Raw genomic sequence first — 17,222 nt, 5'->3', positions numbered from 1 at the left:
CTTAATCACACCTGCTCACACCACCTCCCCTTAAAATCAGTTGTCCTGTCTGTGCTCCTGCTGGACTTATTTCAGCCATTACTCCCAAGTGTGATGTTGGTTTACATCTGTGAGCTCAACATAACACCCTTGGTCAAGCACTGACTTTGGTGTCTATCAATTCTAGGTCTGAACCTGGCTCTTAAGTATCTGTGTAACTCAGTGACTCAGTTAATTCTTTATGCATCTCAATTTCCTCATCAGAAAAAATTACTATAGACACTAACACAAATGTCTGACAAGGTGCCTGTCACAAGTTTAATATGCTATTATTGTACTAATCCTTAAGAAAACTGTGGTATGATTAAACCTGGTAATACGTGAAGAATCCAGTAATTCCTGGCACATAGTAGGTGTGCAGTTTAACGAATGTTAAGACCCTAAAAACAAGAGCAATCTTACATGCTATCACACTATCAGTGCTAAGTCACTTCAGTCGTGTCCGACTCTGTGCGACCCCATAGACGGCAGCCCACCAGGCTCCCCCGTCCCTGGGATTCTCCAGGCAAGAACACTGGAGCGGGTTGCCATTTCCTTCTCCAATGCATGAAAGTGAAACGTGAAAGTGAAGTCGCTCAGTCGTGTCTGACTCCTAGCGACCCCATGGACTGCAGTGCAGCCTACCAGGCTCCTCCGTCCATGGAATTCTCCAGGCAAGAGTACTGCAGTGAGGTGCCACTGCCTTCTCCATCACACTATCAAAGTAGGAACCAAAAGTAAACCAGAAGCTCAGACAGGGGAGGGACTATAACCTAGGACACTCTTCTCAAGAGAGCGACATGGCAGCATATATCCAAGTTAAAAATGTGTATCTTGAGATTCAATGTAACCTTGTAACACAAAGAGATTCAGAGATAAGCCAGTGTTCATTAAAACACTTTTAATAAAACTTCAAAACGTACTTTAATATGTCCATCAACAGAGAAACACAACATAGCCCTAGAATATGGACATCAGAATATATCTTCAACTTATTAAAAGGTATAAAAATACAGAACAGTTTACAGACTACTATTCACATGCTAGGGGAAAAGATTTGTGAAACCTATTTTCCTAGAGCCTTAAAAAGTGTTCTTATAAATGTTTTGAAGAATTTGGGAAAAATAACTTTCTGATAATTCTGCAGAGAACAATCAACTTAGGAAAACAATGGATTTTAAACTAAATGTAACTTAAGAAATTATACTTTGTGTATATAATTACATCTTAAATTTTTTTACAGGAAAATAAAAACTCTTTTAGGAATCAATCCACAGAAAATAATCTGAAATGGATATGATCTGTGTATAAGGAGGCTTACATCATTTATATTAGTACAACTTATATCTTACTAATTTTTAAACAGCTTAGTACCCAATATTGGAGGACTGGTTCCAGTAATGGTGTATCTGTGTAAGTGATACTATATGGCTATTAAACACCACACTGTACAATAATTATTAAAATGGAAAATTCTCAATTCATCAAGTGAAAAGGATGTTATAACACAGTTATGTGCAATTTGATCAGTGTTAATAGTTGTTACCTTTAAATGGTAGGATTAGGGACTATTTTTCTTTTCCCCTCTTTAGACTGCTTTTTAATTTAGTAAAAGCATTTCTAATTTCCTACAATGATTATGTAATTACAAAAAATGCTGTTATAATACATGCTTATAGCTAACTTCAAGCTTTCTTTACAACCTGGACATTTATGTACCTATAATGCTAGTCCAGCTACTTTGGTACAAATCCAAGAAATACTGCAACCCGTCTGAAAAGTTAAAATGAGGTGAAAGCCATCATTTCCCAGGAATCTTAATAAAACGTTAAAGACACTACTGTGTTTATCAAAAGAATTTATTAGAAAATATTACATACTACATATCTGTTTAAAGAGTATTGTTTCAGTAGACAGCACTCCATCCTCATACTACAATGTCTCATGGACCATGGAGCAACCACTGTGCTTCTGAAGCTGCATCTTTTGGGTGAACATTTAGGTAGTACATACCGTGGCCATTCAAAAGAAGATAATGGAAAAACTGTCATTACCAGAGGGAAAAACAATCCAAATTTTTGGAATGTTAAAAGAACAAGTAGCTAATTTTAGTCTCAAAATTCTAGGCATCAGTATCGCCTAAACATCAGTCAATGTGACTAGTAAGTTAGAGGGACCAAGGTTCCAAAGATCAAGTTAATACTGAATCTTCATATATAACAAGAAATCTGCAACCCCACAAAGTGTCTTTACGTTTGTACACATGCAACGTAATGTAAATTTCTGATAAAAGAATGGGGAATGTTAAAAAGCAATGTATTTTTTTTAACATAAAGCATGCACTTTCTAATACATTCTTAAATATTTCAGAGTTGATTCTAGTCCAGTAATATTCTTATATCAAGTGCAGTCTAACCAGTACCCCAACCAGATACAGAGTACATACCTGTTATTCAAAAAATGTGTATTAAGAATTCAATTAACTCATGGTACTGCTACCAAAGATATGAGACTTTAACTTTTGACCACATCATTTATTTTTTTCAAAACTTTTAAACATGTTTGCACAAGCTAAATGGTATAAAGCAAATTTTAAACTTGTCACCCAACTCCCAAATGTCACTGAAAGAAGACGTAGGAAAAATATGTTGTGTGATTAATCAACTTAGGCAATTTGCTACAAAATTTTCTAAGTGTGAACTAGCTTTAATCCAAAATCGGAAGTTCACAGAGCTGTTTTTTAGAAACAAATGTTCTAAAACTTTATAGAGTCCAAAACCAAAACAAATGAGGAGGTGTGTGTTGATAATTGAAACACTGTCTTAATATTTTATTAGAAGAAATATACTTCTAAAACTCTTGCCCTATCATAATCTTAACATAAACTTTAATTAAAAATATATATAAATCAGTAGAATACCATATTACAAACGCCCAGAAATGCACAATAAAGATCGGAAACTGCTTGGAAATATTTCTAACACTTTTTGGGATTATACTCATAATCATATAAAGATTATGAAGTAGCACAATCAGTACTGGGGCCAACATTTCAAAACTCGCCTATCAAAGCTAGCACCAGGAAAGTATCATACACATACAGCTGAGAAAACAGAAGAGCTTTACCTCAGAAAAGCGCAGTTCTGGAGTATTGCTTTCGCTATTTAGCTAGCATAAGGGTCAGCCTGTCTCACTGAGGCATATATCTATCTTTGCGCCATTAACATCTGATCCAAAGTGCTTTCCAGTTATTTGGTATCTATTGACAATTGTTACTGGAATCAAACAGTTTATCGTGGAGTTAATCCATTTTTTCTTCCAAGATGCCAAATAAAATAATAAGGTAGAACATTTTAAATTTACTTTTAATAAAAATTAACATATTCTAGTACTTAAAAAAAAAAAACACCTCAATCTCTAGCCCCTGAAAGCCTTACCAACACTCCATTATTTAATTCCTCTCCTTTTTCCAAAACACAGGTTTTAATGTCTAGAATTTTGTAACATGGTTACCAAATTAACACTTTATTCACTGTAAAGCATCTGGAGATTTCCCAAGTGTAAGAAGAATTTCATTAGTGATTAACAGATGAGCAACAACGTGGAAGCCCCTGAAGCGAATATCATGATTTTGCCTTAGACCCAAGCAAGGGGGTCACGACTTAAAAGCAATTCTCCAGTTGGCACAAACAGTTTACCATTTCTGATAAGCAGAAGATATTATGGAAGAACATAATTTTTACAAAGTCAACACTTTTTCCAAACAGGTCTTCTAAATTCAACAGAGCTGAGACTGCCAAAGCTGTAAATCTAGCAAATCAAACTGCTTCATCTCAACTGGGGAAAAGAAGGCACAAAAGAAAAACAAGCAGCGTTCACGTTCATTTGGTGACACAACAGCTGGACAGTGTTCTAAAGTTTTGAACACTGAATTTTACTCGTGATAGTATCTTCTACCTAAGCAATTTATTCAGATGTGTGCTTTAAAAATACATATTAAGAACCCTGCAATTGGTATGTTCTGTTATTAGAAATATTCTTCATGATAATACATTATTTATCTTTCTATAATTAGAGAGAAAAATCATAAGACCATCTTTTATTTTTAGCCTGACAGAATAAATGTATTATATATATCTCTTCCAAAACCAGTGCACTCTGAAGTTTCTAATTTATGCACTCCATTGTTCAAAAACCTGTACATCTTCCAGTATCCACAGTATAACACAGTCCTAGTAAAAATGCATATTCCTTTAAACCCTCTACTTTCCCTTGAATTTTATTTGGGAGCAGGGGGATAGAGAGGAGGAAAAGATATAGGTATTGCGGTGCAGAACTATATTTATTTAGAACAAAACATTATATCCTACATTAAAAAAGATAATTTTATCAAAACCAAATTTCAATCACAGTTATGTATGATTTTTGTTAAAGGTACATGTTGAAATTGCACTTTGCAGATATCTCGCCAGTGTCCTTTCTAATGCTCCCATTTCAGCACATGTTTTTATCAGCAGACATAGGTTCTTCCAGAGTTTTCTTTTGGCTTCCCTTCCGTGAATATTTGTATTTGTCTACATAGGCTTTAACCAGATTTGCCACTTTAGTAGAATTTACTTCTCCACTCTTACTATGACACACCTATAAAAAAGAAGAGGGAATTTTTTTCATATTTAAAGGGATTAAAGGGAAAGTTCTTTGAAAAACAAATACCCCAGAGACATAATCAGACATTTTTACATGTTTCGTATCGCCTAGAAGGTATATATTTCATTTTCTCCAAAGGTAAAAAAGCTGACTAGCAGAAGCCACCTCTTACTATTTTAATTAGATTTAATTGAGCATACCTTTATTAAAATAGGGATGTTCAAAATAATATGTACATAACTCCACTAAAGCTATAACTTACTTTATCTACTGCTTTTCGTACAATCTCTTTATATTCTTCCTTGGTGATATCTTTATTTTGATAAAATGGCTTAATGGCCAATTTTACCTCCTGTGCTGCTTTTTCTTGAATTTGCAGTTTCTGATAAGAGGAAAATGTGTAATTATTATTTGCCCAATCACAAACTTTCAAAAAATTATTTAAAAATATAAAATTGAAAACACTGCACATTTACAAAGAACTGTTCCAATATTAGCATCATAGATATAAAATATTTATTTACTAACACAAATCACACATTTCTAAAAATAAACAAGAAATACAACCAGTAATTCAATGGGCACCAACATATGTAGACAGAATTCTTTAAATTGGAATCTAAGACTATCAACAGTAAATTCCCTTTACCACTTATACAACAGAAAACTGTTATTTTTTTATCATAATCATATGCAGAATTATGTAGGTTGCTCTCAACTTTGAACTTGCCTTGTCTGTCTTCGAGCTATCTGCGCTGGCTTCCACTGTAACACTTACTTTGCTTTCTGCCAATTTTACAGCAGCATTAGAAGCTTTGCTGTGACTTGATGACGCAGTATTACCAGAACTTGGTCCCTGAACTGTTCCCATATTTCCTGGGGCTGCTGTCGGAGCAGGCAAGACTGGTGTACTCATGTTATTACTTACATGAGAAGCACTAGGAATACCCTGTTTTAAAGAGGTATCATCAGTTAATGAATTATTTGTACTCAATAAAAGACGTTTAGTTACCTATTAGACATTAAAAAAAGAAAAAAATCAAGGCAATTTAATACTTAAGTACTTAGGAGAAATGTCTATTTCAGGTAATTTTTATCTAAAGGACTGTGAAGAAAAATGAGCAACATTCTTAAATAGAATCCCATCATGTCATGATGACTTTTAAAATATATATGTATTTGTAATGTTCTGACAGTACCACTAAAACCAACAAGGAGAAAAGCAGCATTAATGACAGTATCTTTCCTATAAGTATCTTTAAGGTAGGTACCCCACTTTAAAGATAGAAGAAAATAAGACAGTGAAGTCAAATGGCTTGCAGTGAGTTGATAGCAGAAAAAGACATAAAATCCCAAATTCCCACTTTCTGGCTCTTCCAACTGTATCCTGCTGCCAGGAATCTAGAATTTCTGAGATATAGACATGGAACAATAAAGCAACAGAACCATTACAAGTTGTTATTCAAATTTACTATATGCCCAAGAGTCACTACTTTCTTTTTTTAGCATGATAAATCCATGAAAATGAAACACATACGGTAATGAACAGTCTGAACAAGACCAGTACAAGCTTTATCACAGTATCCAATCACAAGTTCCCAGCCCCTAAAAGTCCAATAAAATAGGGAAATTTTTTCAAGTGTCCATCACATGATTCTAGTTAGCCTCATACTCCGGTTTTCTTAAACTTACCAAAAAACTTGTTTGGATATCAGCACCAGCATGTATGTAGCTTAGATTTGATAACGTATTCATTTTCTTATTTGGGACTGGGAGGTTTGGGGAAGGACAGTGAAAGAGGAGTTGTACAGATTTACCATAAGTCTAATCAAATAAGCCACTGTATATGGATATCCAGCAAGAAGCCCTTTCTCGAGCATCCATCCCTAAGAGCTGAACGTTTACAATGGCGAATGTTGACTACACTTGAGCGGCTGGAAACATACCTGCAACTGCTTTCCGTCTGGCTGTGAAGCAATGTAGCCGACCTGCTGGGACGGTGGGGGAGGGGGCGGTGGTGGCGGTAGTCCCTGAGATACACCGCCAGGAGCCGCCACCTGCATGAGAGGTACTCCTGTGTGCAGATGCAAGGGCAGCTGAGGATGAATGCTGAACGGACTGCGCTGGATGTTCATCAAAGGAGCAGGAACACCCACTGGGTATGGAAACATGTTCACAGGCTGGTGTGCACTCATGTGCTGCTGCATTGCATTCATCTGTGGCTGCATCATATTCATAGGTAGCTGAGAACCATCACCTTGTTGGTTTGTTTGGTCTTTCAGGTTAGACTCTATCAAAAGAAAAAAGACATGAAAAAAATCATGTTACAAATTTCCTTAGAGAAACAAAGAGCCACTGGTTACTGTAAAACTAAATACCAATTAACCTAAACCTATCCAATACTTCAGTTTAATCCTGTCATTCCTAAATAATGTGGGATGATTTTCTAACTGAAATAAATATTTAACCAAAATTATTTTTAAGAATAACTTTACACAATAACATTGGGCAACACTAGCAAAGAATTAGCAGTTCAAGAAACTTACTAGTAAAATAATCATAAAATTTAATTACTAACTTAGAAGGTTAATCACTTTTTAAAATCTTCAACAGCTCTTTTCTTGTGAAAAGTCAAGTCAAACGTTCTTAAGAAAAGTCAAGGAAGAATAAGTCTTTTTTAGCTGAGTGACTTATTAAACAACAATCAAAAAAATTCAAGTGCACACATATGATATAAATGAAATAGAATTTAAATCCTGCATAGAATTATTTCAAATCCCTCTACTGTAGCAAATTATACATAAAATATTTAGGTCTTTGGCAAGGTTGGGGGCAGGCATGGGGTGAAAAAAAATATATTGAAGTGTTTATTACATAAAATGAGGTTCAATTTAACATAATATTATAAACAGAGATCACTTCAATTCATACAAACAAGGTATTAAATTTATAATATCTTTCTTCAAATAAAAGTATTGGTAAATAAACGTGTTACCCTGTTCAGCTGTCTCCTCGTCTTGTCTCATCCATCCAGACTGTGGGCCTGAAGAACTCCTGCCTCGTCTGGAGTAGTAGTTCTGTACATCTGCTGGCAGAGTCTTTCTCACAGCCCAACTCGATGCAGACGTCCACCCTGACCTGTCGGCTGGTGTATCAAAGGAGAACTCTTGCTCACTTTTTCGTTTATAGGGCTGCTGCTCCACAAACTTGAAAGTCTCATTCCCTGAACTGTTTGAATTCCCTGAGAGGGGTTTTCGGTTTTGCCACCTGTTTTCATTTTGATCTGTGTAGGCAAAACCACCTCTGTGGTTACCTCTACCACGGTTACCTCTACCACGGTTAGACATCCAAGCTGAACTAAAGTTTTTATTCCAAGAATTCCCTGAATTCTCATTTCTGTTTTCTTCCCAATGAGAATCTTTTAACTTTTCTGGATTTCTGATCCTCGGATCAGGCCCAGAATTTATTTTTTCTGTTACCCAAGTGGGACAGTCATTTCTATGTTTGTCAGCAGAATTTGAATCATCAGCATCTGTATTAATGTCATTTTTTTCTTTTCTTGTATTTTCATTCTGTTTCTCCGAGTCACTCTTTCTGTATCGATCATTTCCTCGTGGACATCTCCAACCATCGTTTGCCCATCTCTCTTTCCATCGAGGAGAGTAACTGTCCCTGTCATTTCTACCAAATGATGAACCCTTACTTTTTGTTCTAGATCTTGATGGTGACCTTGACCGTGATCTGGATCGAGACCACCTTCTCATTCTCCTTTCTCTATCCCGGTCTCTCCTCGACCCATCTCTATCACTCTCTCTTTCTCTGCTCCGGGACCTGGATTTTTCTCTTGGGGAGGAATCTTTCACTCTGGACTGAGATCTTCTGTTCTCTCTTTTTGGGGAGAGTGACTCAGATCTTTTGCCTTCCTTAGCACTATCTCTTTTTGGAGACCGAGACTGAGATCTCTTCCTTTCTCTTGCACTATCCTTTTTGGGGGACTGAGAACGAGATTTTCTCCGACCTCTAACAGATTCTTTCTTAGGAGACGGTGATCGAGACTTCCTGCTGTCTTTTCCAGTTTCTCTTTTGGGAGATGGAGACTGAGACCGCTTCTTTTCTCGGGCAGTGTCTTTGTTGGGAGACCAAGTTGTAGATGGAGAGTGAAATCTAGATCTTCGCGTACGAGGCTTTTTGGCTTTATCTGTCGCATCCACTGGGTTTTCAGATGGTTGAGATACAGTTTCAAACTTTTCATTTGCAGGATCAGAAGATGACATATTCTTTTGGGAACTGTGCTCCACAGAATTTTCATTTACTTGTTTAGCATCAGCATTTACAGATGGTTCGATTTCAGATTCATTTTGGTCACTGCAAAATGAATCACATTCCATGGGTATCATTTCATTATTGTCCTCACTAAAATGCTTCTGAATCAGTGCAAGATGAGTTTTAGGCAATTCTGTAGATCTGGGATATTCAACCAAAGATTCAGTCTTTTCTTCTAAAGATTTGTCCAATTTGGTGTTAAGATTTTTTTTTAATAAACTATTTTCAGAGTCTTGAATACTACTGAGAGTTTCATTCCCTGAAGTATCACATGTTGCAATTATTTCTGCATCTTCATTTTCAACATGCCCAAGCAAAAGAACCTCTGAACTCTCAATAGATTTTGTGTCCACTGCTTGTATAACTCCACCCTCAGAAGATTCTAATTTGGGACTGTCAATAAGCTGTTCTGTTTTTACTGTAGAATCTCTAGGATCAATAATTTTTACTATAGGACTCTCCATAACTTTTTCTTCATTAACTATTGGCTCTGCATTCTCAGGTAACTCACATAAGTTTGATGCAGATTGGTATACTTCAATTTCAGATCCTGAACATGTAAGAGAATCATTTAGAACATGATCTATACATTTTTCTGCTTTTATTTCTGATTCTGAAGGTTCAGCTATTGGGTCTTGATTTTCCAATGGATCACTTTCTTTTTTGGAAGTGCTTGCAGAAATCTCACTTTCCAGACATAAAACATTAGCTTCTATACTCGTATTCTCAACTTTTTGAACTTCCTCCTCCCCTCCAAGTAACACAGGAGGATCTTGGGTATCAGACTCAGAATGTAAAGTTTCTACTCTTTCCTCTGTATCATGGGTCTCGGCGCATTCTTCACTCTCTTTTAATGGCTCACTGCAACTTCTTAAGCCATTAGCAGATTCACTTTCTACATTTATCTGCACAGTGTTAATACTTTCTACATCTGATTGGTGTTCTTTCTCTAACTCAGGTGGTATGTCAGGTTCTGCTACTTCTTCATCAACTGAATCACTGGAAGATGATTTTTCAGGGGGAGGCACAGAGCTTCGAAGTTTCTTTTTCAATAAAGGTAGTTTTCTTCCTCTTCTTACAGACTTCCTTTTTGGAGCCTGCCTTGTTTGCTTCTCTGACTCACCGGAAGAGGAAACACTTACAGATGGATTATTGTTATCCGGGGCATCACACCCAGAAACATTTGATACTGGGGACCTCTGAGACTGACTGACTGGTTCAGCTCTTGTGTTACGTGTAGATCTTCTTGTAGGAGTTGCTGCTGCAGGTTTTCGTCTTGATCCTCTGGTGTTTGAGGTACCAGAAGTTTGCTTCTTCTCTTCCCCTTCTTGAGTATGTGCTAATGTATAGCCTTTGCAAGAAGTACCTAACAGTATACAAAAAGGAAAAAATAAATGTATGTTTCATCAAGTGATAAGAATTTGGCTTCAGCTTATTTTAGCATAAAATAGACATCTATAACAGAGTGAAAGCAAAATATACTTGTGAATCAAATTATTAATAAATGCATAGCTACTAACATCTGAGTAATACCAATTTTTGAAAGCTACTGAAATGAGTTATACCAAGATTTGAGTCCATGTGGGCAATTCTCTAGTGAAAAAATCAAAAGAAAATGTTTGGTCTGTTAATTGCCTTTTGCTCTATGAATCACTATTACCTAGGCAAAAGCAGGACACAACAGCTACCCACAAATAGTAAGGACTCGAACTATTTGTTCACAATTCATAGGAAGTATTACTTCTAAAAATCAGTGGTTTGAACACTGACCCCCTAAACAGAAAGGAAACTTCTAATCAGTTCCTCAAAGACATGAAGTTGTAATTTCCTAAAGTAAAAGGATTTTCTAGTTGCAACAATTTTAAAGTCAAGTCACTGTACAAATATTTATAGAAATATCTAGGACTCATTATCTATACCTTATTTTACAGCATTTCTAAGTCATCAACACTTATACTTTTCATGAGATTGAAAGAGGCTTAGTAATTTTTTTTTAACTAGAAAGAAATTAAAAAACTTTACCAAAATTTTCTAAAGATATGGTACTTGTTGGAAGAATAGTTCTTGGCAACACAGAAGAGATGAGAGGAAGGACTTCTATTTCAATATTCCAGGGTATAAAACTAATTCTGAAAATTTAAAACAAAATAAAGACATTTTCGTTTAAATAATAAAACCAGCAATTTAAAAGTACTAATTTTCCAAATAAGCTAGCAATATTAAAATATAGATGCTTAAATTATTTTTTGCCAAATTGCTAAAAATGTAAATTCAAGGTTACTCATACTAACCAAGATGGCTACCACCTGGCTACAAAAAATAAAAATATAAAAAACCTTCTAAAAGCATGCTTTTTCAATAAATTATTAGCAAAGTATTATCAAGGGCAAATTAATATATAGTAGTTGATTCTCATTTAAATAAGTTAATGCAATTATTTTGTCAAGAATTTTAACTTTTTTTCACTACTTTAAAAATACCAATTTGGATAATAAAATGTAGATAAGTAAAATACACAAATGAAATGTACAGATTTTAAGTGCACAGTGTGATGACTTTTGACCAATGTATACATATACCTGTATAACCACTACCCCAAATAAGAAATAGAACATTTCCACCATCCCAGAAAGCACATTTCTAACCCTTGTTCCCCATCCTATTTCCAGGCAACCAAAAAGATAATTTACTTGAGTTAATCAGATCAAGTTTTAAAGAAATTAGCAAGGTCAAAGGGGAATCAGTCCATAAATAAATAAAAACATAACAAAAACTGAAAGGAAAGCTCTGTCACTTAAATTTTGAATTTTTTGTTAGATTTATGTTTTTATGGCATGTATCAAGGCCAAAAATATCAAAATACATTTTTAAAAAGGAAAAAAGAACTGCAACTGATTTCTATTGCTATGTTATATGCTAAAATTCCTCAATATGAGGACGATGGCTCTTCAAAGTTCCCAGGATCCCTATGGATGCTCAGTTCCGTGCAGTTCAGTCGCTCAGTCGTGTCCGACTCTTTGCAACCCCATGAATCGCAGCACGCCAGGCCTCCCTGTCCATCACCAACTCCCGGAGTTCACTCAGACTCACATCCATAGAGTCAGTGATGCCACCCAGCCATCTCATCCTCTGTCGTCCCCTTCTCCTCCTGCCCCTAATCCCTTCCAGAATCAGAGTCCTTTCCAATCAGTCAACTCTTTGCATGAGGTGGCCAAAGTACTGGAGTTTCAGCTTTAGCATCATTCCTTCCAAAGAAATCCCAGGGCTGATCTCCTTCAGAATGGACTGGTTGGATCTCCTTGCAGTCCAAGGGACTCTCAAGAGTCTTCTCCAACACCACAGTTCAAAAGCATCAATTTTTTGGTGCTTAGCTTTCTTCACAGTCCAACTCTCACATCCATACATGACCACTGGAAAAACCATAGCCTTGACTAGACGGACCTTTGTTGGCAAAGTAATGTCTCTGCTTTTCAATATGCTATCTAGGTTGGTCCTAACTTTCCTTCCAAGGAGTAAGTGTCTTTTTACTTTATGGCTGCAGTCACCATCTGCAGTGATTTTGGAGCCCCCCAAAATAAAGTCTGACACTGTTTCCACTGTTTCCCCATCTATTTCCCATGAAGTGATGGGACTGGATGCCATGATCTTCGTTTCCTGAATGTTGAGCTTTAAACCAACTTTTTCACTCTCCTCTTTCACTTTCATCAAGAGGCTTTTTAGTTCCTCTTCACTTTCTGCCATAAGGGTGGTGTCATCTGCATATCTGAGGTTATTGATACTTCTCCCGGCAATCTTGATTCCAGCTTGTGCTTCTTCCAGCCTAGCGTTTCTCATGATGTACTCTGCACAGAAGTTAAATAAGCAGGGTGACAATATGCAGCCTTGACGTACTCCTTTTCCTATTTGGAACCAGTCTGTTGTTCCCTGTCCAGTTCTAACTGTTGCTTCCTGACCTGCATACAGGTTTCTCAAGAGGCAGGTCAGGTGCTCTGGTGTTCCCATGCTAAGACTCCAGTTACTGCAGTCACACCGAATCCACTGTCAGCTTCTTCCTACTCTTGACTCGTATTTGTTCAGTCAGGTCTCCTAACAAAAGACTATTTCATCCAGTCTAAGGTGAGATTCTGGAGGACGAAAGAAGCTTGAAAAACACTGTGCAACTTGCACATACACAAAAACATACAGCTCTAAGGGAAAATTTCATATTTTACATATCTGGACTTAGTCTGATTTTACATATTTATATTCCACTGTTACTCCTAGAGGATGAAGGCTCTATACAGAACTCCATTACAGTGATATATAAAAGTTATAGGAATGAATACAAAACTCTGGCAAGGAACTTAATCTTTACAGAGGAGCTTGATTTAAGTACATATCATGTACCTAGCTAGCAATGTGCTAATAGTTTCAAGGCTTACACTAAGAGAGAAAAGGCTAGGCTATATAGAGAGTCATGAATGCCAGGGCAAAGTAGGGACTTGATCAAGCAGTTGTTTAGAATAACACTTCGGAGATGGAAGTGTCATGACAAAAGCAATGCTTCAGCTAACAGCACACACGGAAGACTGGAATGGAGAAAAAGATAACAGAAGGATGAAAGATCTGAATGCTATTACTAATAATGAACCTTATCATTTAGGTGTTCTCCTTGTTAAAGAAATCAAATATTTACATTTATTAAACAAATAAATACAATATTCTTTATTTTTCAAGGGGTTCCTTAAATAGAGACTTTTCATTAGGCATCAGAAACACCAAGGTTTAATTGAACAAAACTTTCTTAGAAACATAACTATTGAATATCTCTGTATGTAAGATATTATTATCTTATGCACACATTAGCATTTAAACATTTTAGTAAACAATTTTTTTTACCTTCCAATTCCAGGTAATGTATCAGGAAACCATGACAATTCCAGTTCCTGTCTCTTCTGCCTAATCAAAGCACTGATCTCATTGACTTCTATAAATTCTGTACTAAAAGATAAATTTTAGATCCTCATCAGAATTCCAAAATTTTAAATTTTAAGTTCAGAATAACAATTGGGTTATATCATAAGTAACAGAAATTTTCATATCCAGCATTATAAGTAACATTAAAAAAAAGAAAGAAACTTTTTCTATCTAAACACTTTTCAAAATGGACCAATTCCTAAAGTAACTTAAACTTTTATATTACAAATAAAAATGGAACTAATCTGACTTGTAACCACTTTTAAAAAGTCAATTCAGACAAATATTATTATTGAAAAAAAGAAGTAGCGCTATTTCCTTCCCATGAACCAAAGCAAAGAGCAGTTTTAGCCGAAATTCTAAGTGCAATAGTTTGCCATCTGAAACTACGCACAAGACAAAGGAAGAAAATAAAGGAGGCATGATTATTTTTATAACCCAAAATAGGCAGAGTTCAGTTTTTTAAAAGGCTACTCAAATGTAATTGTTTTCTTTGGTACCTTGCCAGTCTTTAAAGTTAAATCGCAATCTTAATCTGTCTCGTTTATTCAACCAGGTCCATTATTTTTAAACCTCAACTTAATCTTCAAATTCCACAAATATCTACACATTATCTATCATACAGTCACAATGGATTAAAAAATGACTGGGTCTACTCTGAAAGGGTACCCCCATAATTTAACAGCTTAACAACTAACCTACGTCTCTATCATATAAAAACCTTGTGTACAACTTAATTTATTATTAAGGAAAAGGGAAGTCCACAGCAGTCACTGAATAATAGACGGTCACAAAATAAGGTTCTCTTTATTCTCCAAAAGAAACAAAAACAAAAAACAACATGGGCTTTCATAACATTGTTGGGCCAAGTTTAAATTTCTACCAGAAGTTAACTGCAATAAATAAAACATCAAATATATTAAAAAAATCAATTGAAAGTAAAAAATACTAACCAGTAAGCTGTACGGGAAAAAGAAGATTCTCCAGTGTGACTACTAGAAGAAAAGACATTGGAGAAAAAATTTCTGAAGCACTGATTTGTATATGGATTTGATCTTCGAGGCTAGAAAAGTAAAATGAGGTTGGTGAAACAGCAAAAAAAAAAAAAACACCCTTCTGTAATAGGTAGGACATAGTTACATTTAAATATTTTGATGTACCTGAGGCACCAGAGTTATGTACTAAACAACCATAAATTGTTATTATCTAAGAAAAAAATTTTTTATTTCAACAAACCTTGTTTGTCTTTATTATTGAATTTTTCTTTCCTCCCATTTCACTGTATTTAGAGTTTCCTGTACAAAGACACAAAAAGATCTTGCCTTAATTTTTATTTTAAAAGGTTTTAAACCAGTACTAATACTGGCATATTGATAAGAGAAGGTTAAAATATGTATAAAAATTGCATTTAAAATAATAGTAACTGCATTTATATATTTTCCAAATGCTAGTTTTATCTTGGTAAGCCACAGACAAAAGGAAAATATAAGAGGCCACAATACAGAAAACTAGTGAAGCATGTAAAATGGCTAAGCTTAGAACATTAAGTACCAAAATTTTAGTCAATATGTTCTGGCACTACGTGCAAACTTAAACTGTCTTGTAATATGAAGCATATAAAAGAAATCAATTTATTTAATATCAATACACTTTATATGTCCTTTCCAGTTACGACCTAAACAACAGGCACTATTAACTCACCTCAAGTAGGAGCTGACCAGGGGAACTGAAACCACCAGCTCTTGTCAACCATAAAGTACCATTTAATCACCAACTTCAACAAGTACCCTCACCATCCTCCTCAAATTGCATGGAATTAGGAAAAGTAGAAATCTTATTAAAACAGCTTTCTGCTATAGCAACGTTTTTGGTTGTATTGCTTATGGCTTGGTTTTTGGTTTTACATGTCCATTTCTATGGATACGTTCTTCCAGGTTAAGAAAGATAAGGGACAAATAGCTCCTGCTAACCACAAAAACTGTTAAAGATTACTGCTCTTGGTTTTTCTTTACCATAAGGTCTGTTTTATTAGTCATCACCACTTATGAATACACTTGTCTGCAATACACTGCTGCTGGTACTGCCATTGCTCTCTCCTCAGAACTCTGGGTAGACAGTACAAACGATAACTGGTCTTTCAATCTTCAGCCAAGCTTGTCTCAAAAAGGCCAATCTAACTTTGTTCAAAATAAATCAGCCTAACTGGGAGGCCAAGTTCCTGCTACTGCAAGATTATAAGTATTTTGGGTTTCTTTCGTCAGTCCAGTTGGTAATAGCCTACTTTCTACTAAACAGCATACTAACTTTAAGTTACTATACAACAGCTGTTTGGTTTCATGCTATTATCACACATGTCCCACCCAGAACAGCTGTAACAAATGACATTTCATACTGGGGAGAGGACATTTTCATATTGCCAACATCTACTGGATCATCGAAAAAGCAAGAGAATTCCAGAATTCCAGAAGAAGTATTTCTGCTTTATTGACTATGCCACAGCCTTTGACTGTGTGGATCACAATAAACTGTGGAAAATTCTGAAAGAGATGGGAATACCAGACCACCTGACTTGCCTCTTGAGAAATTTGTTATGTAGGTCAGGAAGCAACAGTTAGAACTGGACATGGAACAACAGACTGGTTCCAAATAGGAAAAGGAGTACGTCAAGGCTGTATATTGTCACCCTGCTTATTTAACTTCTATGCAGAGTACATCATGAGAAACGCTGGGCTGGAAGAAGCACAAGCTGGAATCAAGATTGCCGGGAGAAATATCAACAACCTCAGATATGCAGATGACACTACCCTTATGGCAGAAAGCAAAGACAATTAGCCTCTTGATGATAGTAAAAGAAAGGAGTGAAAAAGTTAGCTTAAACATTCAGAAAACTAAGATCATGGCATCCGGTCCCATCTCTTCATGGGAAATAGATGGAGAAACAGTGGAAACAGTGGTAGATTTATTTTGGGGGGCTCCAAAATCACTGCAGATGGTGACTGCAGCCATGAAATAAAGACGCTTACTCCTTGGAAGGAAAGTTATGACCAACCTAGACAGCATATTAAAAAGCAGAGACATTACTTTGCCAACAAAGGTCCAGCTAGTCAAGGCTATGGTTTTTCCAGTGGTCATGTATAGATGTGAGAGTTGGACTGTGAAGAAGGCTGAGTGCCAAAGAACTGATGCTTTTGAAGTGTGGTGTTGGAGAAGACTCTTGAGAGTCCCTTGGACTGCAAGGAGATCCAACCAGTCCATCCTAAAGGAGATCAGTCTTGGTT

General features: G+C 35.9%; 1 protein-coding gene across 6 annotated transcripts in view; it reads right to left on the bottom strand.

Annotated features, from left to right (window-relative positions):
• Window positions 1–1,859: 1,859 nt before the first annotated feature.
• SCAF11 (SR-related CTD associated factor 11) overlaps window positions 1,860–17,222 on the bottom strand; it is a 94,274-nt gene continuing 78,911 nt past the window's right edge. For 5 of the 6 annotated variants that reach the window (XM_086399797.1, XM_086399796.1, XM_086399794.1 and 2 more), the window contains 9 exons: window positions 15,181–15,239; window positions 14,898–15,007; window positions 13,867–13,968; window positions 11,011–11,117; window positions 7,661–10,354; window positions 6,612–6,955; window positions 5,396–5,614; window positions 4,928–5,047; window positions 1,860–4,659 (listed from right to left, as the gene is read on the bottom strand). In XM_086399797.1, coding sequence (XP_086255923.1) covers window positions 4,513–4,659; window positions 4,928–5,047; window positions 5,396–5,614; window positions 6,612–6,955; window positions 7,661–10,354; window positions 11,011–11,117; window positions 13,867–13,968; window positions 14,898–15,007; window positions 15,181–15,239 — 3,902 coding nt within the window. In that variant the 3' untranslated portion in view covers window positions 1,860–4,512. The remainder of the gene's footprint in view (window positions 4,660–4,927; window positions 5,048–5,395; window positions 5,615–6,611; window positions 6,956–7,660; window positions 10,355–11,010; window positions 11,118–13,866; window positions 13,969–14,897; window positions 15,008–15,180; window positions 15,240–17,222) is intronic. The other variant, XM_086399795.1, reaches the window with a different exon arrangement.

This window comes from Bos grunniens, chromosome 5 (assembly GCF_055505025.1).
Source record: "Bos grunniens cultivar Pamir isolate PY7600 chromosome 5, Bosgru_T2T1.0, whole genome shotgun sequence".
NCBI classification, from domain to species: Eukaryota; Metazoa; Chordata; class Mammalia; order Artiodactyla; family Bovidae; genus Bos; species Bos grunniens.
This window is presented reverse-complemented; position numbering and strand designations above follow the sequence as displayed.